The sequence below is a fragment of the Panthera leo genome, chromosome B1 (genome assembly GCF_018350215.1).
Source record: "Panthera leo isolate Ple1 chromosome B1, P.leo_Ple1_pat1.1, whole genome shotgun sequence".
NCBI classification, from domain to species: Eukaryota; Metazoa; Chordata; class Mammalia; order Carnivora; family Felidae; genus Panthera; species Panthera leo.
This window is the reverse complement of record NC_056682.1, coordinates 125,588,385-125,613,676: the sequence shown is the minus strand read 5'-3', so window position 1 is coordinate 125,613,676 and position 25,292 is coordinate 125,588,385. Positions and strand designations below refer to the sequence as shown.

At 37.9% G+C, this 25,292-nt stretch overlaps 1 protein-coding gene across 1 annotated transcript in view; it reads right to left on the bottom strand.

The window, feature by feature from the left end:
• UNC5C (unc-5 netrin receptor C) overlaps positions 1-25,292 on the bottom strand; it is a 154,794-nt gene that overhangs the window by 40,197 nt on the left and 89,305 nt on the right. The window contains exons 8-11 of the mRNA XM_042936698.1: positions 7,948-8,004; positions 5,740-5,931; positions 4,671-5,015; positions 1,460-1,547 (exon numbers count right to left, since the gene is read on the bottom strand). Coding sequence (XP_042792632.1) covers positions 1,460-1,547; positions 4,671-5,015; positions 5,740-5,931; positions 7,948-8,004 — 682 coding nt within the window. The remainder of the gene's footprint in view (positions 1-1,459; positions 1,548-4,670; positions 5,016-5,739; positions 5,932-7,947; positions 8,005-25,292) is intronic.

Genomic DNA, 25,292 nt, shown 5'->3' with positions numbered 1-25,292 from the left:
TACATGGACAATAAGAGACCCAGACACCTCACTGCTTCGGAGGATAAAGCACAAGCCATCCCTCATTTCTGTTTAAACAAAATGTCCATGTTGGCAAAGGCCTTGAGTGATGGATGTACTTAGTGCAAACCTTGACTTAGGACAAGAGAAAGAAGAAAAAAGTACATAAAGGGATCTTAGAGTTTGCTGATCTTTATTTCTCCTGTTGCAACAGAAGGGCGCTCTCAGGGTCTGTGAATGTTACTTGGCATGGAGAATGAAAAAAAATTTGATGTGAGTAAATACAAGCCTTTTAGTAATTTTCTGTTGCTCAAATTTAAGGCATGAATAATGCTCAAGGAACTTTATCATTTTCTTAGGTTAGTGCTTGTGTAGGTGAAAGGACACCACCCAAGGAAAAAAATGTTGGGGGTCCTCCGGATTATAAACGCCAGTATCTCTACCTGAGAGCATGATAAAAGAGCTTTTCGGCTTTTGAAGAACAAGACTAAAAATGGGTGTTTTTCTGAGGATGAGAGAGGGAAGACAAAAGGTATAATGTGTTATAATGATAAACTAGTTCAACATTTATCACTCATGCTTTGTATCTGGAGCTCAGGGCTGGAGAGCCGATGCCTTTCCCCTTGGGAAAAACAATGATAATTACATGTAAGGATCTTCATTTCAACAAAGTCTTATTTTAAGATCTCAGTGTACTTCAGAAGCATTAATCAGTCAGACCTTAAAGCACTATTTAATACATATGTTTTATGTGGGAACTAACCAAGAGAGACCATTCTTAGATTTGTTAGAGGCCCAGACTGAAAATTGAATTTAGGACATTTAAAGTCCTCTTGTTATTTTTTACTTAAAGTAACTTCATCTTTATGACTATGATACATTCAAAACAAAGCCTTTTGACTCAATCTAATTTCTATCAATCCTAGATGCATTTAGAAAGGCTCAATATGGAGTTTATAAGGGTAAACCTAAAAAGGAGGCTGATAAGGCTTAAGTTAGGGAGAGTTACAAAAAGAAGAACCCGCAGGTTAGAATAAAATGCTAGGCTGACGTGGGGGTGACAGGCCAGAGGTTAAGGGACTTTCTAATCTTTGTGACCTTTAACCCTGTAATGGGGATGGGGTGGATTCCTGAGCCAGGCCACATGAAGCTGATTCTCTGTGTCTATCCACACATCTCTCCAGACAATCTAAGGATCACATTTCTGGCCATTTTTCCAGCTATAATGGCCACATGTCCACTTGAGAAAAGATCTCTGGCCTTCGGCCCATACTCAAGATCTGCACAAGTGTCTGAAGCTTCAAAGATAAAGAGAAGCCGACGTTTTATAGGTCTAGGGAAAAAAGGGTATGCTAGAAGCAGGGCACTCGAGACATGTTGGGTTTATTCTTTCTATTGCACAATTCTCCTCCAGGTCAGACATTGATAAAGTCAAGCGCACCAGAAAAAGCATATTTACCTCATATTTTCTTTCCTGTGTACAGTCACATACATTTCGTAGACTCTCCCTTGGGGAATGGCCCCAGCGGGAATCAGCAAGCTTACTCCTGAATAGCAAAAGAGAAAAGCAGTCACATAAGACCTATGAATCAAAAGGAAACTTCACAGAATGCCTTTGAAGCAAGTGAAAGGGAATGAGGAGATTTTGTGGCCATGCAGCTACAAGCCTGCTTTTTCTCTAAAGACATGTAAATATTCATAGCTGCCCTGCTTTCCGTCCTTATTGGTCTTATTTGTTACCACAGCTCCCTCTGAACTGTTCTGGAATTACTCAAAGGAATGATGTAATTTTTTAAACTCTTGTTTTATTTAAGGAATAGACAGATGGTTTCACTGTTGTTTTCCTTGTAAAATGAGGGGAAAACCAACAACCGCTCTTAAAATTTCAAACAGCTGTAATGATGCATCGTTTCTAATTTAAGAAAAAAAAATCCCCACGAAATTCAAAGTCAGGGAAATGCTAACCTCAATAATATCAAAAAACACTTATTTCTGAAATATCTGGCCGGCATCAGTGTTTTTCCGTAACAGAATAATAATTGGTGGAGAACCTCTTTCATCACACATAACTCTAGAAAACGAACAGACAAACTACGACTAGTTTTTAGTCAACGCAGGTCAGGAGGGTGTTTACTCAGTTGCTAATGGACACCATTTTGTAGGACTAGGGGATCACGCTTTGTTCTAAATTCACTGGGCCTATCGCAGTTCTTTCCCATTTGAGCTTGTATCAGAATCACCTGCAGTGCTTGCTAAAACACAGATTACTGGATCCTGGCATTTTTGACTTATAGGGCCTACCGAAGTTGTACTTCCAGAAAGCTGTAGGGTGATGCCAATGACATGATGCCCGTGGACACACTGTAAGATGCCCGTGGACACACTGTAAGAACCACCAGCCTGCATCACTGCGGGATCATCACAAAGAATAATTCCAGGTGGGCAACAACCTGTAGACACCCGTCTTTGTGATTTTATTCCAATAAATGCAGTTTACTTTCAGCTCACTAAAAACTGACGGAGCATCGCTGTGAGTATGGTGTTTGGCAGTACTGTGAATGCCACGAAGTAAAAGACAGTGTTCCTGTCTTTGAGTAATTTATACTTTAATTAGCAAGGGAATGGAATATGACAAATGAGCACAGGGCAGTAAGGAAACTTGCCCAACCATGTTGGAAAGTCTCAAGAATGAAGAATGGAGAGTTCAGGAGGAATCGTTACTCAGAGGCGTTTGTGTAACCGGTTGGAAATGTTGAGTCACGGCCTTCTCGAGAAGGAAAGTCACATAAAAGCTCAGTGCTGTGGGAAGCGCAATGTCACAATAGGGGACAGGATGGTTTGCTGAAGCACACAGTGGAAGCAGGAAGGCCACATGTGAGGTTACCAACCCTTGGTAGTTTTTTATTTTTCCTAATGGGAGCAATAAAATGTACCTTTATGTTACAGGGATGAGATAAAGCTATGAATGTAAAGTGATAAGAATAATGCCTGATGCAAGTTAGGTAGCTTGTTATAAAGTAATGTATGTAAATCACCAATGCTTAGGACATAGAAAGTATTTAATACATGCAACCTCCCTCCTTTCCACTTAAGAAGCCTTTATAGGGGCGCCTGGGTGGCGCAGTCGGTTAAGCGTCCGACTTCAGCCAGGTCACGATCTCGCGGTCCGTGAGTTCGAGCCCCGCGTCGGGCTCTGGGCTGATGGCTCGGAGCCTGGAACCTGTTTCCGATTCTGTGTCTCCCTCGCTCTCTCTGCCCCTCCCCCGTTCATGCTCTGTCTCTCTCTGTCCCAAAAATAAATAAAAAAAAAAAAAAAGTTGAAAAAAAAAATTAAAAAAAAAAAAAAAAAAAAAAAGAAGCCTTTATAATAATTCATATATGAAAAAGTGACAGGTGTGAAAGTGGGAAGGAAAGGTAGAATCCAACAAATATCATGAAAAAAAACTGCCTTGAGAATATATAATGTTTAAACAATAAAAAACAATAGAGCATATTTTGATCTATCCATCTGATAGACTTTTAGAAATATATTTTAAATCATGATTTTAAAGAGTATACAATAGCATGAGAATTAAAGAGAAAAAGGCGAAAAAAAGCATATATAACGTATAATCTCAGCTACGTAAAATGTATAGATAAAAGGAAAAATGAGATTCCCGTAAGTATTTTAATTTATTAAAATATACTTTTAAAGGTATGGTGTGACAAACTGGCAAGGCATTGAAATAAGGGACTGAATAAGAGAAAGAATCAAAGATGAGTTCATATTCAGATCTGCAGACCAATCGGTTCTGTACATTATTTGGCTGTATGGCTATTTTTACATTATATTATTTTCTTATGCCACATGAGGACTTCAGGTCAATCAAATTGTTTCTTATTGCTGTATTGTCAAAAGAGCTAAGGTAGAGTCACAGAGGAATCCCTTAACCCTCTTATGGCCAATAGATAAAAACCCATTGCTAATACCGATAAATGAATATCAAACATTAATCAAACATTATCAGTCACTAACTTAAATTTACCATTGAAGTCCTTTATGGCACTTATGCTGTAGAAGCAGGTAACTAAATAATAAGCTGAAAACTCAATTATACTACAGATACACACTACACATAATGAGGCTGTGATTCCAAAGAGATTGATCAGAAGAGGGAGCGAGTACCTTACAAATACCTTGAGGTGGAAGATCGTATAATAAAGAGTTAAGTTAATAAATGAAGATTTGATGTCTACTATGATGTTCTCTGATCTCAAAATTAGTATTCTGAAGTATTGCTTCCTACAGTAAATTGGAAGTGAACCAACTAATATGTTTTCTAATTAATTTGTCCTTTTAAAGTGTGATGACAACGGTGAGCACTTCTGGCTTGCCGTTGCCTTCTGAAGCTCTATTAAAAAGAAGGTCAATGACAGTTCCAAATTAAATCTTGGCAGAAAGTTGTGAGTATAATATTTCTAGAGGAAGTGTTTTCCGAGTTGGCTGGAGGAAGATGAATGGTTTCGCTGATTTTGTCTGAAGTAATGTTGATCTACATCAAAAGTAGATTTGGGTTAGATTAGGCTCCAACTAACTTTTCAGGCCTAATGAAAACAAACAGATAAAAAAAAAGATTTGGGTACAAACATACGTTCTCAAGATCTATGTGATTTCAACCTCTAGGAATTACCTGAATTGGGAACAATCAGGTGACCCCCGAGAGAGTTGAAGGTGCCAAATGCAGTACAGGATGGATCCGTCTGCCTTGCTAGACTCTGATTCTTCACGTTGAGCGCCTCATTCTCCAACAAAGATTGGGTCATCTGAGGAGACAGCTTTGATGCAAACTCAGACAGGTCATCTTGAGGGGTGACAGCACCGGAAGTGTTGTACACTTTGATTTTCAGGTTGGGCAGTGGATCCAGAATTGGAGAGTTGGTCATTGGGATTTTGTCTGAGACATCATGCAAGGCATAGACAGGTCCTCTATACATGGCGGCAGCTGATGTGAGGTCTGGGGGTACCACCAGGAGATCTGAGTCAGAAAGAGAAAGGAAGTCCATTTGCATTCTCCATTCAGGTAACTTCTACTAATCAGGCTCACCTTGGTACTTTCTGAGCCAAACACAAATGAACAAATGAATATTCGAGATGTTTAGACTCTAAGGTTCTGTTGAAAACAGGGCAATGAGATAACTACAATCCATTTTTTTATTGGCTACAAATTAGGAGACGAGTTCATTCTGTATTTTGCCTTGAAGTCTACTCATTGTTCCTAAGGTATTTAGCTATTTCAACAGATTGAATTCGAAGACAGTGATCTGCATTCAATGACTTAGGTAATAGTTTTCCTTGTCTATACTGGATTTGAGGTCATCTGTAGACCACTATATTCATAGCTATGCAAGCTGTATTGTCAAAAGGCAAAAAAAAAAAAAAAAAAAAAATGGACGGGGATGTAGGAAATCAGTCAACCAATCTGTGTATTCTTTTAAAGTAAAAGTTTAAAAGTATGACATAGAAACCTTTTAAGACAAAAAAATGATTTGTGCATCTTGTCACCTCTAGTTTGTTATATGAATGAAGTCAACAGAGTAATGACCCTGATTTTGTCTGAAGTAATGTTGACCCAAATCCATGTCTTTATGGAGCTAATGCTCTGGCTAAACTACATGACTTGAAAGTCCGCGATTTTGGCACCACACAGGGATGCTGGTCACATGCATACATCACAGGTGTGGAGTGCAACGTTAACTGACCTTGTCTCGCTGCCTTGATGTTCACAGGCTGAAAGCCTCCATTGAGCGCCGAAGAGTCAATAATATCAGACTCAAAGTCACGATGATTCTTGCGATACACAAATAGGGCCACAACTACAGAAATGGCCAGGCAAACTATCACAGCTATCACAATGCCAACATACAGAGCGACATCATCTGAATCGGGAGCAGCTGGAGAGGACAAGGAAACATTGGACCAACTGCTTAGAGAAATTTCCCACAGATCACATACATATTGTCGGTAATTTTTTCCGACATTTATTGCCTTTTTTATAGGTTAATTTCAAATCTATTTCAAAAGCTATATAAAACGACTGTGGCCTTTCAGTGGAAAATTATCTCTGATTTCTTTTTGTTTCTCACTCTGCATCTACCCACCCACTAATCTATCTTAAATTGGGCAGCATAACAGACCATTTATTAGAAGGCATAAAAAGAAACTGGAACTAAAACCATCCCAACCCATAGGGGAAAAAAAGTTCATTACTAATTTCAGGTGGAAAAGTTTGGAAGGCTGCTTTGAATTCACTGATAGTTCTCTAAAAAAATAAACATCAATATCCTGTTAGAAATATCTGGCATGTTCTGAATCTGTATATTTATTGAATCAGAATATGTTTTTAAGTATCATTCAAGTCAAAAGGTTACTTCCCACAAATAACATTCTTCTCACTTTCCCCTAAATCAGTGAACAGATGGGTGAGAACGGTATATGTAACTAAGCAAAATAAATACTAGGAGCAAACACATTGGATTTTAAAGATGTGCTTTCAGAAGATTTGGAGAGCAGAGGTCATTGTTGATAACACCAGACTTTTGATACAGATTCAGTATTACCTCTGAGAACTATGAGGGTCTCATGGTCTCTGGTCAGCGATTTACATTTAGCCACTTGTTACCGAATCAAAATGTCTGTATGGTGCAGAGTAAGATAAAGGCCTGGTTCAGTGATCATAAAGGTCAGACTACCCTAGAAGGCAATTGAGCATTTGACCAACACAGTGTGCAATCGGTCGGGAGATCTGTTTCTGGGTAAAGCAAGAGGGCAATTCCTATAAATGTTCATCTTGCCTTGGGGGCATAGAACATACTTCGCTCCAACTGCAAAAGGTGATAGAAGCTGATAACTGAAACAAAACGAACAAGATTAAACCTTTCCAGAACCCCACAGACACCTTTAAGTCTCTGTTTTTAGTATTTTGTGACCCACAAAAATTTTCAGCAGAGGTAACCAAAGTTTCTCCACTCACTATAAAAGAGGTGATTTTACACTGGTATTGCAAATAGTCAAGAACAACCTTTTTGTGCTCAATTTTATATACACGTGCAGTTTGGAGGAAGGGAGTTTTCAGATATGTGAGTCCCATGGCCTCCTAAAAGCTGAAGAGCCCCTATTCTGTCCACTACGACTCACAGCCACATAGTTTATGTAGGGGAAATGACTCATCGTTTAGATTGCCAGTGGCTCACCCAAACTCTTGTGTCACGGTTTCTTTGACACGTTGACAGTTTAAAGGGATTCCCTGTTAGAAACTGCTCTCTTTCAGCATTTTGTGTTTAAATATACTCTATGTGAGAGACATTTCTTTTTTAACTATTATCTTTCCCAAAGTTTCCAGAATATCAACTTTTCCATCAACTAAGTCAATATTGACAGATCTTTCCAGAATTCTAGTGACAGCCCAAACACTCTTGGTTGTATGAGCACTGCTTTCCAAGGGCTGACCGGACGTTGCTGCTGGGTAATATCTGAGGTCCTGCAGCAGTATTCTGAACTCCAGCCAGAACATTACATCTAAATCCTTAGGGTTTTACTTTATCAGGCTGTAATTACTTACCCAACATTCGTGCTTCCTAACTCAACAGATCTGCATTTTCTCAACCCTTTACTTTTTAGCATTTGAACCCGGCCCTTTATTAGATCAGCACATTTCATGATATGGTTTGTCAGCTATTGGGACTGAAGCTTTGAATGGTAGACTGATAGATTTTAAAGCTGGCAGAGGCTTGAAATGACCCTTCTTTCTTCTCCTCGGTGGTGAAAATCTAATTTGTTTTTCATGTTAGAATATATTAGGCGCCTATTTCCTGTGTGCACATCTGTGATCTAAAGAAAGGTAAACTTGAACTGGGGGCAATAACGTTAAATGATTATTCAGCAACATAAAAACTAAACATCAAACTTACAAGAAAATCCATATTCATTCTGGGTTCGCTGTTCAGTTGAGATAGGATAAAGGAAACCTTGAAAAGAACAAAAAAATGAAACAAAAATGGGAACAAAATCAAATTAATGAGGGAAACAAAATAAGAAGCATGAAAAATGGTTTAATTAAAAGAAAAGGAAAAGAAACCTGTGGTCCTTTAAAATTCTGGTTCAGTACAGAATTATGATTTTGCATCTCCTGTCTGCTCTGGAGCCTTACCAAGAATTAATAAGTAGGCAGATTGAATTTCAGAGCAAAACTGGTCTCGAGTCACTAACTTTGGAGTGCTTAAAGTCTTTCTTTTATTGAGCATAAACTCTAATGGATCTAATTTATTTCAGACATCAAGGGTCATTAGCATAAGGAAAATCTTTTTTCCTTATCCCTGCCATATGCTTTAATTCCCAGGACATATTCAGTAAGGCTCTAAGCAGTTTTTTCTTTTCTTTTTTTTATTTAATCATAACAGCTTGCTCTTGGTCTAATAGAACTAAAGAAGACCTGTCATCATTGGTCAAAGGTTAAATACCCATTTGCTGAGCTGAGCTGAGCTGAGCTGAGCTGAGCTGAGCTGAGACCACCCTTCCTCCCTCCATCTCAAATCCACCTTTTGGATTTTTGGTTGTTTCTTGTTCCTCCGTTTAATAGGAATCCAATAGGTTTTGCCCAGGGACTGAGCAGTTTCTCAATGCAACGGAAACTGGATGCTTTTTATTTGAAATCACTCAAAAATCAATAGGGCCTAGAGGTTATAAGGTTATTTATTTCAGGGCTTCAGAGGAATAGTGTAAATTGGGAAAAATAAAAACCTCATCTCAACAATAAATGCACAGGTAACACTAGCCTTTTTTATTTTTCTTTCTTTTGAGTATATTCTAAGATATGAAGGAAGATGATGGTGATGATGATGATGATAAAAATAATGTCAAGAAGAAGGCTGGGGAAACATTTTAAAAATGTGGAATACAAATTTAAAACTTTTAATATATAAAAATTTAAAGGTATAACTTATAACTGGTACCTCCAGTTTCCTAATATTTAATATTCTATAACATATGAATTGATCAAATGATACAGCGCCATTTGGATTAATCAAATGAAGATGACACGAATTAAACTTCCTAGTAATGCTCAAGGGCAAAAACTGTAGAGAATCTGCAAGAATCACAATTAATTTGCTCAAAATTAAAGGTCTGTAATGCTCTAATACCAAAGGTAACTCTAAATCGTGCCTTAGGTAGATCTTCTGTAGTTTGCAGAACACTCAGCTCTTATAAGCTATTTACCTATTTGGGGAAGTAATTCAGGAGAAACATGCCGTGCTACCTTAATGAAAGAGAGGTTTGCTGTAGCACAGACAAGTTTGCTCTGAATTAATTTTTAATGCTTTATTTTAGAGCAATGATTGCAACCTCCTACTCAGTTTTATAAATATTATATTTCTTATTCCAGTTGTCTGAGTCCATGTATTAGGTTTGATTTTCATTTTTAAACACTTCTGTCTAGTAATAACCTTTTTCCATTTGTATTCTGTGAACTCAGTAAAAGGACATCTGGGACATATACAGGCACTAGAAGAAAGGTTATTTATTTTGAAACCTAAAGATGTAAGACAATATGAGTTCACTGCTAGCAGAGGAGAGGAGGTAACTGATGTCATCATTCTGGTAGGGAAGGTATTAAGGAGAGGGGTGTCAAAATATTCATTTCTTGCAGATTAGAGGGCCTGGCAACAACTGTAAAATAGGATATCTGGGGATGGTCCGTTGTTCATCTTGAAAATTTTGATCACAATCAGCATGGGCCTGCTGGAGTACGCAGAAGAATTGTATCTGAGAGAGGGAGAACAGAGATATAACATGGTCTGAAATTTCTCCCTGTGAGGCAGTTCTGGGTTTGCCTTGGCTTTTACCTCTACTTCCCAACAGAACGCCTGTTTTTGAAAGCAGACCAAGGAATAATAAATAAGGAACTTTATAATTTTGCTTTTAATCTCAACTTTCCCATATTTATGTAGAGCTGGACAACTCAAAAATATTTTGGTAATTTATGGCATTCATCTGGGACTATATTTCATTCTAGGCACAGAATTGGAACTCATTCATTCATTCATTCACCTAACAAATACTCTTGAAGCCTATTATATACTGGGTTCTATTCTAGGCACGGGGTACAATGACAAACAAAAATGGGAAATGTCCCTGCTTGTGTTCTAGTTTAGCGGAAAATAAGTAAAAATAATAAATAAGATCAACTCAAATGCTGAAAAATTTATTTTAAGAGATAGAAAAAAAGAATGTCATGTGATTGGAGATAAAGGGATGACCACCTTAGGATTTCAGGGAGCAATTTTTTGTTGAAATGGGATTTGAGCTGAAACTTGAACGTGAGAAAGAATCAGCCAAGTTGAAATCATGAGGGACTGATGCTCCTCAAAGAAGGGCCGTGAATGCAGAAGTCCTGACATAAAAATGGAGGGGTGCCTGGGTGGCTCAGTCAGTTGACCATCAGATTCTTGATTTCGGTTCAGGTCATGTTCTCACAGTTTGTGGGATCGAGTCCCATGTTGGGATCTGTGCTGACAGTGCACAGCCTGCTTGGGATCCTCTCTCTCCCTCTCTCTCTGTTCCTCTCTCTCTCTCTTTCAAAATAAAATAAGTAAACATTAAAAAAATGGAGTGGGTGGAGGGAAGCGATTGAAAGGAAAAGGGAGGAGGCAGGCTCAGAGGGGTGAGGGGTAGCCAGGTCCTGTAGGCCTGGTGGGCCAGGATGAGGCATTTTGATTTTATCCTAAATGAAATACAAATCCCATGATCAAATGTAATTTTGAAAAGATTGTTTTGGTTTTCCTATAGGTAATGGAGAGCAAAGGGAGCAAAGTGACAGGGCTTTATGGATGGTTTCTATGACACGTGGCTTGGGAGATGTCTATCAATAGGTGTATCAATATAGTTGATAAAGTGTTTGCTTTGAGGTTGTTCCAAAATAAAATAGAAATTAAGAAAAAAAATGGAAGTCTCACCACTAGTTATTCCTCATAGCCATTTAGGGCCAATCTAGCCAAACTGTTATTTTCCTACATGGGGAAATTTAAAACAGACCAGAGCATTAAGTATACCCACTAATGGTTCAACACCCCAATTTATTCTGTTATGGAAACACTGATAAAGAGTTTTTGGAAGGCAACTCTATAAAACTTTTTCCATCCTTTTCAGAACACTTCTGCAGCTACAGAACTAAAACATCACTTAGGAGGCTGGAAATCAGAAAAGAAGGGGATTACTGTTCCATCCCCTAAACGAGGGGAACACAGAATCACTTTCTAGAGTTTGTTTTTATGCTTCTCCATCTGATCCGTCTCTCACGGAGCAACAGGGGACATTTTCCTCGGCTAATGAGGTGACCCTGCTGAGAGCGGTCCTAGCAATAATGAAAAATAACATCTCTGGCAGAACACAGTGCAAAATAATTGTTTTTCGTGTCCCAATCAACAGCCTGGTTCATAAGTTAGGGATTTCAGTTAACTTTCCTATTACTTGAAAGTAAGGCCATCTGAAAAGGCACCGGAGCTGCTGGCCAAGGCAGTGAAATGGAGCTTTTCATTCTCATGGACTTCAGATTACATCCTCGCTCTGCCGTTTCCTTAGCTGTGAGAGCTTGGTCAAACTGTTTCACTTCTCTACGTATCAGTGTTCTAATCCATGGAAGAGGACACGGATCCTTACTCCCACAGAACTGTGGAAAGGAGAAATGAGACTTGTAAAGGGCTGATACACTGCAAGCAATTGATAAATGACAGCTCTATCAATGTCATTAGGATGTACACTGTAGGAACAGTAAGACTCTAGGTTCTTTTTTTAAGAAAGATTTTTTTTAAATTTTTTATTTATTTTTGAGAGAGCAGGAGACAGAGAGCAAGTGAGCACACACACGCATGCGCGCGCACACACAAATGGGGGAGGGGCAGAGAGAGGGAGACACAGAATCTGAAGCAGGGTCCAGGCTCTGAGCTGTCAGCACAGAGTCCGACGTGGGGCTCGAACCCACGAACTGTGAGATCATGACCTGAGCCAAAGTTGGATGCTTAACTGACTGAGCCACCCAGGCGCCCCAAGACTCTAGGTTCTTAAAGGGATTCTATTTGTAGAGTCAGCTCAGCCCATTATTTAATGAGTGACGTTAGCGAATGTGTTTGAATTGCAGGTTCCCTAGTTATTCCAGAGACAAAGAGCCCAGTTTTTGTGAGAAACCATAAGCAATGCACTTTTTAAAGTAGTGTATAGTCTTTCATGCTCTCCTATGAAAGAGGTTTATGGCCTTTGTGGCTTCTGGCATCCATGCAGTGGCATGTTTCAGAGGCAAATTTCCAGGGCCAGAGTGCAACTTGATGCTAAAACAATTTCTCAACCAGAGGTGGTGCCACTTCTAAAGTGGGGGGGAGGGCGGTGTTTGGAAACGGGGCAGGGCTGGTATGTTTTGGTTGTCATAATGATTAGGGCGTTGTTTATGGTATTTAGTGAGTAAGGGCCAAGGATACTGAATGTCCTGCAATGGGAGGAACAGCCTAAAGAAGAACTGTCTGGAACAAAACTCACCTCCATCGGTAACAACTTCCAAAACCTTCTGTCTTGGACTGAAAGATGGAGCAGAGGCCCCGGGCTCAGGGGAGGATGCAGGACTTGCCCCACTGGTTGTGGGAGCCCGAGTAACTGCACCTAGGGGAAGACACCCCCACAGCAGTGCTTCCGCCATGGGAGATGCTCGTGATCTACGACCTTCTTTTTGTTAAATGTAATTTTAAAGAACATAGATCTTTCAATGGAGAGATTTTCCTGATCTGGGAGAAAAGAGATTAGAAGAAGTCTGATTGTGGAGAGAAACTTTAAGTGAATTCTGAAACTTGAAGCAAGTTGGAAACAGTTTGAAAACCGAAGCAAGAGTAGGATGCTTTTTTTTTTTTTTTTAAATTTTTATTTGTTTTTGTTAGAGAGAGAGAGAAAGCACGTGAATGGGGAGGGGCAGAGAGAAAGGAGACATAGAATCCGAAGCAGGCTCCAGGCTCTGGGCTGTCAGCACAGAGCCCGATGCAAAGCTCGAACCCACAAGCTGTGAGATCATGACCTGAACCGAAGTCAGGACGCTTAACTGTCTGAGCCACCCAAGCGTCCCAATAGTTAGATGTCTTGAAGAGTTAATGAAATGCTCCTTATTCTAGGAAACATCTTGTAATTGCTCAAGACACCATTTTAGGGGTTATTTAGTCCAACCTTTTTCAGATTAGGAAACTGAGTCCCAAAGGTGAGAAGTGATATTTTAAAGTAAGCAGAAGTGTTGAGATTAAAATTTGGCTTCCACTCAATCATCAATTATGTGGACAGTGTGCAAGTTATGCATTGTAAGACTCTCCGTGGCTCCATTCACAGCTGTGTGGGCTGTAGATATGGATTGTTAATATAACGGTTTTCCAGCTGATGGTGGTAAAGTGACTTGGGGAAGGAGTGACTTTTTCTAATTCTCACAAGCTCATCCTCTAAACTAGAGGTGGGGTTGCCCATATTTTTCAGCTGATGTCCAACTATTATAAAAGATGAGAACCCATGCCCAAGTATCTTAAAAAAGGAAGTGAACTTTCCTTGGTTTTATACTGTAGGAAGTAACATCAAGTACTTATCCTTAAGTACATGGCTCATAATCATGTAATAATATGTCTGAACATAGCCTATTTGGTGTGTTTAAATTTGGGAAATTTCAGAAACAAAGCCAGAAACTATACATAAATCTTCATTTCTCAAATAAACAGCAACAGCTTTGATTTTTCTACTCTTTTAAAAAATTTTCTTTTCATGTGATCGAGATAATAGACAAGAGCCAAAATGATGATGAATTTATGATTAGTTTTTTTTAAGAAAGATAATATAAACTGTTTTTATAAGTAGTATACTAAGAGAAAAATTATCAAGCAAATATGCTGATGTGAGAAATGTCAGGACCTCTGAGCATCACCGGACAGATTTAAATTCATCAAAATCAAGACTATGCCCTTTTTTAAAAAAAAATTTTTTAACGTTTATTCATTTTTGAGAGACAGAGAGAGACAGATCATGAGCGGGTAAGGGGCAGAGAAAGAGGGAGACACAGAATTGAAGCAGGCTCCAGGCTCTGAGCCTACAACACAGAGCCCGACGCAGGGCTCGAACCCACAAACCGTGAGATCATGACCTGAGCCGAAGTTGGATGCTCAACTGACTGAGCCACCCAGGCACCCCAAGTCTATGCCCTTTCTAACTCCCAGGAGTTAAAACAGATCATTGATTAGAATTTCCTATCCTAACCCCTTTCTATCTGCATACTAAGGAGCCAGAGCATCAAGTGGTGAAGGGACTTGCCTAACATCACAAGGCTGGTGAACCAGAAAAGCAAGGGGCAGATCCCAGTTCTCCGGCAATAGCCTCAACAGTCTATGTAAGTACTGTCCAGGCATTAATTAGTAAATTCAAATGAGAAGAGACAAGGATGTAATAGAAAAGGGCTTGATATGTTCATGGATTAATTTGCAATTCAGTTGTTGAATGAGGTAATGCTAATTATTTAAACTCTAAAACACCTCTTCATTGGAAACATTATCATCGATATTCATGGGAAAGGCTAAAATAAGATTTTCATGCCTAAATGAAGCAACTTCCAGGCTACACCTTTTGTTTCAAGAGTGGGGCAAGCTAAGAGGCACGCTGAACTTGGGAGTTTCGACTCTGATGTAGTTGGAGAACCATGCTAGAATGATGGAGCTGTTAATGTATGATAATCACATTGTATTTGGCACAAAATGTTACAATAAGTAAATATTTAAAGAAGAAACATCATTCCCTTCAAAAAGATGCCAACAGGAAAAAGGAATAAACACCAATAATTGCAGGGACACTACACATCAGAAGAAAATCATATTTTAAAACAACAAAAGCTGACAACCACCTGCTTCCAGCATCCAAGAGCCCACGTGAAAAAAAAGGTTTAGTACGACCAGAGCCAGATTTGGGTTCTTACCTTGGCCCTTATGCTAACTTGTGGGCTGTTTCAATTCTATGCCTCGATTTCTTCTTTTGCAAAATAGAGTTCTTATTAGAGGATTAGCAAAGGTTTGTAAGGTTATTTGTAAGGTTATTATTTGTAAGGTTATTGTTGTAAGGTTTTTATTATTTGTAAGGTTATTGTTATTTTTAAAATATTTTTATGTTGAGTTTAATTAAATTGAAACAAGTCATTTTGCTTTAGGTTGGTCAGCAGATCCAGTAGCTTGGAGTCAGAAGCAACTTATGCCAGGGCCTGAAGTCAGTACATTAGATGGAAAGTGAATAAAATTAAAATTAACTCTGAAATTTCTTGAAGTTAAAATATATATGATGCAGTAATTTTTTTAATGGTTCAGTAATTTTTATGCCCTCCAAAGTTTGAGAACCCCTGAGCCGGATTTAAGGAACACTCTAAAAGGAAAGCCTAGATGTAGATGTCTGGGAATTAAAACTCTCTCTTCAGATTTGCTATCAAATCTCTAGCCAAAAAGGAGATAGATGGAGTTTTGTAAGGTGTTCTTGCTTGCCCTCAAGATTTTTTCAATATATTTCAGTATGGAGCTGCTTCTATGACCTTAATACATGTAAATAGATTTTATGACATCACCAGGATTAACTAGAATGGAGGATTAATTAATATCTTACAGGGGGGCTATTATGAAAGTTATAAATATGATGCAACTCAATTGTAGTTTATAATATCATTAAGTGTGCTCTATAAAAGTACATGTTTTTAAATCATCAAGTTTCCGGTTAGTTTTAGCATATTTATGTATCTGAAGTATACCAAACCATTTCATAAGCTCTGTCCTCATTTTTACGATCCTAGAATTGGAAAAATCTTTTTTCCCCATGGGTTCTTCCCTCTCCTTGACCTGGCTGCTTGGTCTTTATTTTTGCCAGTGGCTTTACACACAGCCAAGATATGTGATTTTTCTCACATTTCTTCTGATGCGAATGTTCATATTAAAAACCTCAAGGGCCATTCAAAACAAACATGTCCAGATTTTGTTTTTTTCCCTTTTAGGTTGGTTCTTATCTAGCAAGCCCATCAGGACTGCACTAATGATGTCAGAGGTCAGGTCTGTCAAAGACACTCATGGTCATTTATTATAATTTACCACTCTTCTGAGGGTTTATTCATTGACAGGGGCTTAAGGAACTCCAAATAAATGAATACATAAATCCTAGGACATGACAACAAAAATTGAAAAGAACATTTGCTTATCACTGATGTCAGTTATCTAAATTGCCGTGGTAATTCCCTCCCCCAGCCTTACAGGACAGTGCCTCAAGAAACTCATCTGCAGTCCTGTTCCTATGGTAACAACCACGCCCTTCTGAAATTGAACAGCAGGGAATTAACATCTCAGGATGTAAAAGCCTTATCTCATGACTCACAGTAGTTGAAGAAGAAACGTCTGAAATTTCACCCAGCAGTTGAGTAAAATCAAACCCACAGATCAGCTGCCTAAGTGTTTTTAATGCAATAGACCCTATGCTCATCAATGCTTCTGAAGAAGAATAAATTATCAAATTCAAAGGCGATGATGCTGTCTGTAATCTATGGTAGGGGAGACACATCTGACAGAAAAAGTAAAACGAGGAAGAGTCCTGAAGCAAAGAGGCTGATCTGTAGTATACATCACTCTATCTGCTGGATTTTTAGGCAAAAGGAAAACGTAAGCAAAAGCCCTGGCTCTGGACCTTCGTGACCTTGAAGGAATCTACGCTTTGCTGTGGTCATGAAACGTGGCACCCTTCTTGATTCCCTGGAGTTTCCTTTCCATCCTAGAAGCTGAAGACCTTGCACTTGTCCTCTTCCACTGATTTGTTTGGGTCCCCACAGGTGTTCAGCAGGTTTCTGTGGGCTGAACTTTCTAACCACATCCCTGCTTTCAAAAACAGGAAAATGTTTTACCAGAAAGGAAAAACGCTAAAGCAAACCACACTCATGACACCGGAGACGGCAGAGCACTGTGCTGGGCAGCTAGTCCACGTACAGAATATTTATTTGCCAGCTGGGACACCACGCGTATCAAGGATTATACAAGCACAGCTATGACATCAACTGCTTCCAAACTGTAGATAAAAGCACTCACTGTCTGACACTCACATTATGCTTTCCTATCAAATTGCTGTGTTGACAAGAATCTCACTGAAAACTGACTAGTACCTTCTCAAATGCCTGCCGTGGCGGTTATAAACACATCATTCTAAAGTCAAAAAGAGACTATTTGTAAGGTAAAGTATTTCCCCACAATAAATGCACCTAGGATTCTGAAGGTCCTGGTATGCAGTGTGTCCACACCACAATTTACAGAGTTCTGCCACTTTGTCTGTATGTGAGAATTAATGGAAGAGCTGTGTTACATGCAAATTTTTTAATGGGTAGAAAGTGCTAAATTTGCAGACTGCATAACATTTTAATTTCCCAAAGTCAGGGAGTTCACTGGTGCAGACACAATTCTAGGCAGTTCTTATTTGTAAATTGCTATTTTAAATTTGTCTACTGTGCCATAAGCTCTCGTCAGAAAGAAGAAGTAATTCTAAATTCAGATTTGAGCTGTTACACATCCCGATGTGGGACTCCAATCTTCATATGGGATTAAAAACTAAAGTCCATAGCTCCTGCCATGTAATTATCGGAGTATGTTCATAAATATAGATATATAAAACACTACTTCTGGACCAAGCTGCATATATAGTTTTGGATTGCTGTTTTCTTTTCTTTTCTAAAATGTTTATTTATGTATTTTTGAGAGAGAGAGAGCGAATAATTGTGGAGGGGCAAAGAAAGAGAGGGAGACACAGATGTAAAAGCAGGCTCTCTAGGCTCTGGGCTGTCAGCGCAGAGCCTGATGTGGGGCTCTAACCCAGAACCATGAGTTTGCGATCTGAGAGAAGTCAGAGGCTCAGCCGACTGAGCCACCCAGGTGCCCCTGGAGTGCTGTTTTCTAAAGGAAGAGGTAAGCATGGATTAAAGCATTATATGCCAACCATGACAATGTAGATCTTACTACAAATTTATTATAGAGATTATAAAAGTTAAGAGTAATTGTATTTCAACTTCAAAGGTAAATATTGTCATTGACTTATCATTTTTGGAGATTTTCAAGTGCTTTTTTCTTCTTCTGTATTTCTTTTTCTTTCTCTTTGTCCAGTGTTCTCTCAATCTCTCTGTCTCTGTCTCTGTCTCTCTTTCTGTGTCTGAAACCATTTTATATGAATCCCATTTCAAAAATGTACTGCAGAACCAGGGGCTGCTTTTATATAATTTTAGAAATGGTATAAAGAAACCTATATTTGCAGACAGCACAATGGACCTTCCAATACTGCCTTATGAATAACATACAGTATTCTATAGCATTACTAAGTAAAATCAGTGTAATCTGTTAAATTTCTCATATGGAGCATGTGTGTTTAGTTTTTTCAATGGTGAAAAACACACCAAGTCTACCCTTTCTTATTTGATATGATCCATACCATTTAGCATACCTAAGGTCTCCAGTTTTTCTTTTTTTAAAAATTTTTTATCTATTTTTAATGAACAATGAGCTTATAAGCCAAAAAGGTCCAACTTCTTTCTGGAATAATTGATTCTGATGTCTTCCTTAATAATTTATTCCAGTGAAGTAACACAATTTTTGGAAGTTCTTAATTTGAATGTAGGGTCTCCAGGATAGGAACTACTTTTTCATCCCAATGAATGTATATCCAGTGTAACATATACATGATATACGTTACACTTCAGTATCAACTAATGTGTATGGATGGCCTAAAAAATTGAGTGGGGCTTCTGAAATTGCTTAAAGACCATGACCTTGTTTCACAAATGAAATTACACAGCATCACATAATGAATCCAATTCATCAAACAGTTTACGAATAAGTGTGCTTGCAAGGACAGAGTGATATGTATATAATAGGCAACTGGGAAATAATGTAAAACTATAATTCAGTTCCAAATCCCCATGTCTTTGAAATCCTTTTATTTATGCAATTGATTTACTGGCTATAAGTAATTCTTGCCACCCAGGGTTTTATACAACTAGGGTTTTATGTGAGTGTTTTATGCAAATACTATTTTGGTAATCAAATTTGAATTGAATCTAATTTGAAGCAAGGGGACCAATTTTCCAGGACAAGTCAGTGATATTGCTACATCTCAAATCCCAAGATTCCTGCTTCCAGGATCATGCAGTTGGTCTAGCCAATCTTCAACACCTCTTTTTTTTTTTTTTTTTTTAAATCATTTATAATTATAAACATAATGAAAAGCCAAGTATAAAGCAAATGGTGAATAAAAAGCACATTGAAAGAGAAAAAAATTACCTGTAATCTCACTGGCTAAGTATAAATGCATACATTTTATTCATCTTTTTCCTGAGCTAACTTTTACATAGTTATGACTACATGCATGTATAAATCCATATTCTGCCTTTCCATGTTAAGCCATCATGAACATTTTAGTGGCTGTATGATATTCCATGTTATGTAAGTGCTCTAATACTGGATTTTCAGGGTTTGCATTTTTTTTTTACAATAAATTACAAGGAATTTGTAATATATTTGATATATTTGGCATATATCTTCTTAGGTTTTCATATTAATTGCTTAAAATGTATTCATTAAAGTAGGATTACTGGAACAAAGGGTATAAACAATTTATAATTTTTTTTAATATTTATTTTATTATTTTATTTTATTTTATTTTATTTTATTTTATTTAAAAAAATTTTTTTGTTTAACATTTATTCTCTTTTGAGAGTGAGAGAGACAGAGCATGAGCGGGGGAGGGGCAGAGAGAGAGGGAGACACAGAATCCGAAGCAGGCTCCAGGCTCTGAGCTGTCAGCCCAGAGCCCGACGCGGGGCTCAAACTCATGGACTGTGAGATCATGACCTGAGCTGAAGTCGGACGCTCAACCACTGAGCCACCCAGGCACCCTTATTTTTGAGAGAGAGAGAGACAGAGCGTGAACAGGAGAGGAGAAGAGAGAGAGGGAAACATGGAATCTGAAGCAGGCTCCAGGCTCTGAGCTGTCAGCACAGAGCCTGATGCAGGGCTCGAACCCACAGAAATGTGAGATCATGACCTGAGCCTGAAGTCCGATGCTTAACCGACTGAGCCACCCAGGCCCCCCTAGGGTATAAACAGCTCTTAACCCATATTGTCAAGTGGCTTCCCCAAATAATTATAAAAGTTTATATTCCCATTTAACAAAATATAAGAGACTCCACTTCACACATTTGTTAACATTTAGCATTGTTACACCTTTAAAATACTCAATAATCTTATAAGAAACCTCAAAGACTTTGATTAACAATTTCATTTGGCATTGGGGAAACATGTATTTTCTAAAGTGTCTTAAACACAAAACTAGGAATGCGAGAAACAATTTAGAAAACTTGTGATTAATTATTCAATAGAAAATTAAACATTCTAAAAACTATAGAGTCTAAGAAAAACAAAAACCTAAATTAAAACTATGAGTAAAACCAATCTCTGATCTGTATTATTTAGGAATAATGGGAGATGGAAGTGAATCAACAATAGCCCAATTAAATAGTCAACGCTATTGACTGAACATTTTATTTATCTATATATTTTTAATGTTTATTTATTTATTTTCAGAGAGAGAGAGAGAGAGAGAGAGGGCAAGCAGGGTAGGTGCAGAGAGAGAAGAAGACAGAGAATCCCAAGCAGGCTCCACACCAGGAGGAATTGATGTGGGGCTCGAACCCACAAACTTTGAGACCATGATCTGAGCTGAAACCAAGAGCGGGATGTTAACTGACTGAGCCATCCAGGCGCCCCTAACTGAACATTTTAAAATAAAGTTTGAACTATACTCTAAGTTCTACTTCTTATCTTTCATATCTTTATGAATTTAAGTATAATCCAGTATAAAACCAGATTTTCTACTACAATTTTGAACTTCCATTAACAAGTAAATTTATTTTTACTTTGTTTTAATGTTTGTTTATTTATTTATTTTTGAGAGAGAGAGAGAGAGAGAGAGAGAGAGAGAGAGTGCAAGTGGGGGAGGGCCAGAGAGAGAGACACAGAATCCGAAGCAGGCTCCAGGCTCTGAGCTGTCAGCACAGAGCCCAAGGCAGGGCTCAAAGTCACAAACCACAAGATCATGATCTGAGCCAAAGTTGGACGCTTAACCAACTAAGCCAGCCAGGTGCCCCCTTAACAGGTAAATTTAATTCATTTACATTACTACCCTTGATATATGATGATCCTTGGTATATACAGTCTCTTTTTAAATTTTTTAAAAAAATCTTTATTTATTTTTGAGAGAGAGACAGAGTGTGAGCAGGGGAGGAGCTGAGGGGAGGGAGACACAGAATCAGAAGCAGGCTACAGGCCCCGAGCTGTCAGCACAGAGCCCGATGTGGGGTCTGAACTCACAGAACCGCGAGATCATGACCTGAGCCAAAGTTGGATGCTCAACCGACTGAGCCACCCAGGCGCCCCGATACCATCTTAATTATTGTTTTCATTTACCGTATTTTTTCTTTTTTCTTGTTCATTTCCTGCCCTTAAAAGTCTCATTTTGAATTTACGAATTCACCTTTTATCTGTCAGTATTAATATTTTAACTGGTAAACTTGAATCTAACTATATGGAAATTAGAAACATTTAACTTTGATCACACTTTCCCATATGCTGTGTTAATGTTGTCCATAACTTAGTTTCTTATTTTCATTTTATTTTCTGCCCCTTAATTGGTCTCTCTCTTGTTTTTAAAAAATCAATTTCTGTTTACAATATTTTTAGTAGTCTACTCAGTGAGAGTTTGTGAGTAGTAAGCCTTCTCCATCTTGATTGTCTGAAAAGCTTTTTAATTTTGTTTTCTTCAGCAATTTGGATTTTCTCATTCTATTTTACATGTGTTTTTACTTCCCTTTTATAAAATCACTTACTTTATCTTCCCTGTATTCTGAGATGTTTCATAAGCTCTTCATTCCAGTTTACTAATTTTCCCTCCAGCTTTATCTAAAATTGCCTCTGATCCGATTTTTAACCTCCCCCTGAGTTTTAACTTTCAATTATGTTTACCTTTCTAGGCATTCCCTTTGATTTTCCCCCTAATCTGTTTACCCTTTTTTACATATTCTATTCTTGCATTTGTGCTTATATTCCTTTTAAAAATACAGTTTGTGTTTTTCCTTTTATTTACTTTATAATCTCATTCAGATTGTTCTGTGTCCATGTTATGAGAACACTAACTCAACTCTGATGCATGCTCTCTCTTGCAGCAGACTGTTCCCTTGGGTGCTGTGAAACTGTGTATTGTAATCTCATTTTCAGGCTTGGGCTACTTTTGTCATAGACCAATGCACTTGGGTTGTGGGAAAAACTCAACAGAATGGCTTGTTGTTTGCTTCTGCTGGTACCCTAGAAATTTCACCAATTATGTTAATTACTTATCTTTTGTTTTTTAGTCCTTTAGTACTATTGTATCTTAGATTCCGTGGCAGATCTGGGTGTAGTATTGTGGTTTTACTATGGGTTTTATTTAAGTGAAGTCTTAATTTTTATTTTCTCTGCCATGAATTTTCCTGTGGCTTCCCTGGGCTGGTGGGTAAAAAAAAATCTAGTTATTTTTCATGGTGGGAGCAGTCATTTATGCGACCCAGCTTTATTTAGGGCTCTAGCTTTCAACTCTTGGCCTCTGGCTTTTGCAAACCCAGGGCCTCTGCCTCTGTACCAAAACTAAGACTCTAGCTCCCAATCCTTAGGATCCACACCCCTGTCCAATGTCCTTCTGGATTATTCTGGTATCCACTCATGCAGTTACCCCTCTCATTTTGAGTTCCTACTTTATTTTGAGGATTTATCTTTCTTTTGAACTTGACTCATTCTCTCTCACACACATATACAGACACTCCATATGTGTGTATATGTATGTCCTTTAAGTTTTAATATTTTACCTAATATTTCTACATATTTTGAGTCAAAGGTATTTGTATTGATGGAGATGATTAAGGAAGAAATGTGACTGAATATGACTATTTTGAACACATTTCTGAATAAACATTGAGAGTAATATATTGTATATATGCCACATTGTTCTTAAGTATCAATGTGGCTTTTAAAATAAACTACCCTATATTATCTAGGCTTCTGAATTCTACTGATCTCTATTATGCACTCTGAATTTCTCCCACCTAGCTGTGTATGTCTACATATACATATATCTGAATCATCTGTATACACCTTCAACTAGGAATACAATTTCAGAGGTTGTATTGTATACTTTGTTGAGTGGTAACTAGCTTTATTTTGAGATAATATTGCAATATTGTTGAAAGGCTATTAATGCATTGAAGACACTAATTCTCCTAAAGTAAATAAATGCAAAATTATAATTCTTAATTGTCAAGTACAACTTTTTGGCTATCTTTTCTACTTCCAGTCTATTTCTTTCTTTTTAAGTTTATTTATTTTGAGAGAGAGAGAGAAAGTGTGCATGTGTGAACTGGGGATGACCAGAGAGAGAGAGAGAGAGAGGGAGAAAGAGAATCTCAAGCAGGGCTCTGCACTGTCAGCACAGAGCCCCATGCGGGGCTCAATCTCACGAACCAGGAGATCATGACCTGAGTTAAAATCAAGAGTTGGACACTTAACCAACTGAGCCATCCGGGCTCCCCATCCTATTTCTTAATTATAGACCACGTCTCTCTCGCAAGCTTGGTACTTTCACTATTAGAAAACCTTTCTTTTTCAAAATGAGTGCCAAGAGCAGTATTATTTCTTTGCAAGATTTTGGTGCAATGTTATGCCTGAAACACCCAGCTTACTGGTAAGTAGAAACTGTAACTTTCACTCTAGAATACTATAATTACACAGTGTAGCACTATCTTTGTGGTTTTTATCACTGAGGAAATCAATAGTACAGACTGCAATTTTCTGTTGCACTAGAGTAGATAGATATAGGAGAGCAGATGAGTTTGACTTAGTAGGGGCTGTTACTATAGTAAATCAGAATTGTAAAAGGAGATAAACAGGTTTTTTTTATCTGATTTTAACCCAAACACTCAAATGTTTCACTCTAACAAGGGATCTGATAAAATTAAAAAAAAAAAAAAAAAAAAAAAAAGCAAACAACAAAACTCCTCATGTAGCCTTGTTCCTGTTCCTGATTTACATAATCACTTCACTGCCATCATTACTGACAAATACCCAATCATTAAACAAAAGGTTCTATAAATGCCATAGGAAACAAGCTAGATGCTAAAGGGATGCTATGTCATGAAAGTCTTAATTTGAATGTTTCATGTTTGTATTTGACAAATGTCATAATTTCATACGTGTCATTTTGTGTAACCAATTAAAGGCCCCAAGTTCCATCTTTAAGCATCGTATTTCTGGTTAAATAGGTTGCTTTGGGAATTTAAAAATATGCACAATAGAAGCAGTAGGTGTTAAATCACCCAAAGTGGAAATATAGACTTGAGAGAGGGAGAAAAGGAAAGAGATGAGAGAGAGACACACATGGAGAGAGAGTTCAAATATTGCCACCTTTTGATCACATGAATCAATTTGTTCACCACTAAAGGAAGGATATTAAATTATAAAAATATTTAAAAAAAGAATGACGTGGTGTGTGCTATGTTTTTATTTTAATCCTCAACTCAAAGTCACGCCTAGAGGAACAAACCCTGTATCTCTGGATAAATGGTTAGGAAAACAGCTATATTCTTTTCATTCTTGTATTTCTAACACAAACTTGGTGAGATGCACGGTAGCAGTCTGCAAATCATAACCAGAAGCTGTGCTTTATACTCAGCAGCAGCCAGTCCTCAAAGAATGCGACATACTGTGGACAGAAAAAGAAGAAGCCTGTTGGATTTTTATTCTGTGTCAGCAACATAATTACTTATTTGTATTTTAAGTAAGGTTTCTTTTTAAAGGTCCTTTTGTATATAGACCCTGGAAGGTAAACACAATTTCATAAATGTGGCGAAAGTGAAATATTTTATTCTTAAACGACAAACACAAATACATCTACACAAATATATTTGGTTGCCTGTATTCTGCAAGCAATTTGTAATGTGTTATAAGAAATGTCAACATCTGGCCGCTATTAGTTAAGATCCAAGGATAGCACATTGTTTGATCCATTCAGCCGCATAGGCGTGAGATCAGAACAATTCTTAATACCTTACTTCATGGTCATGTAAGATGGTAAATTTTGCACATCTAAGGGCTCCTCCATTAAAGGGGTAAGAGTTTGCAAG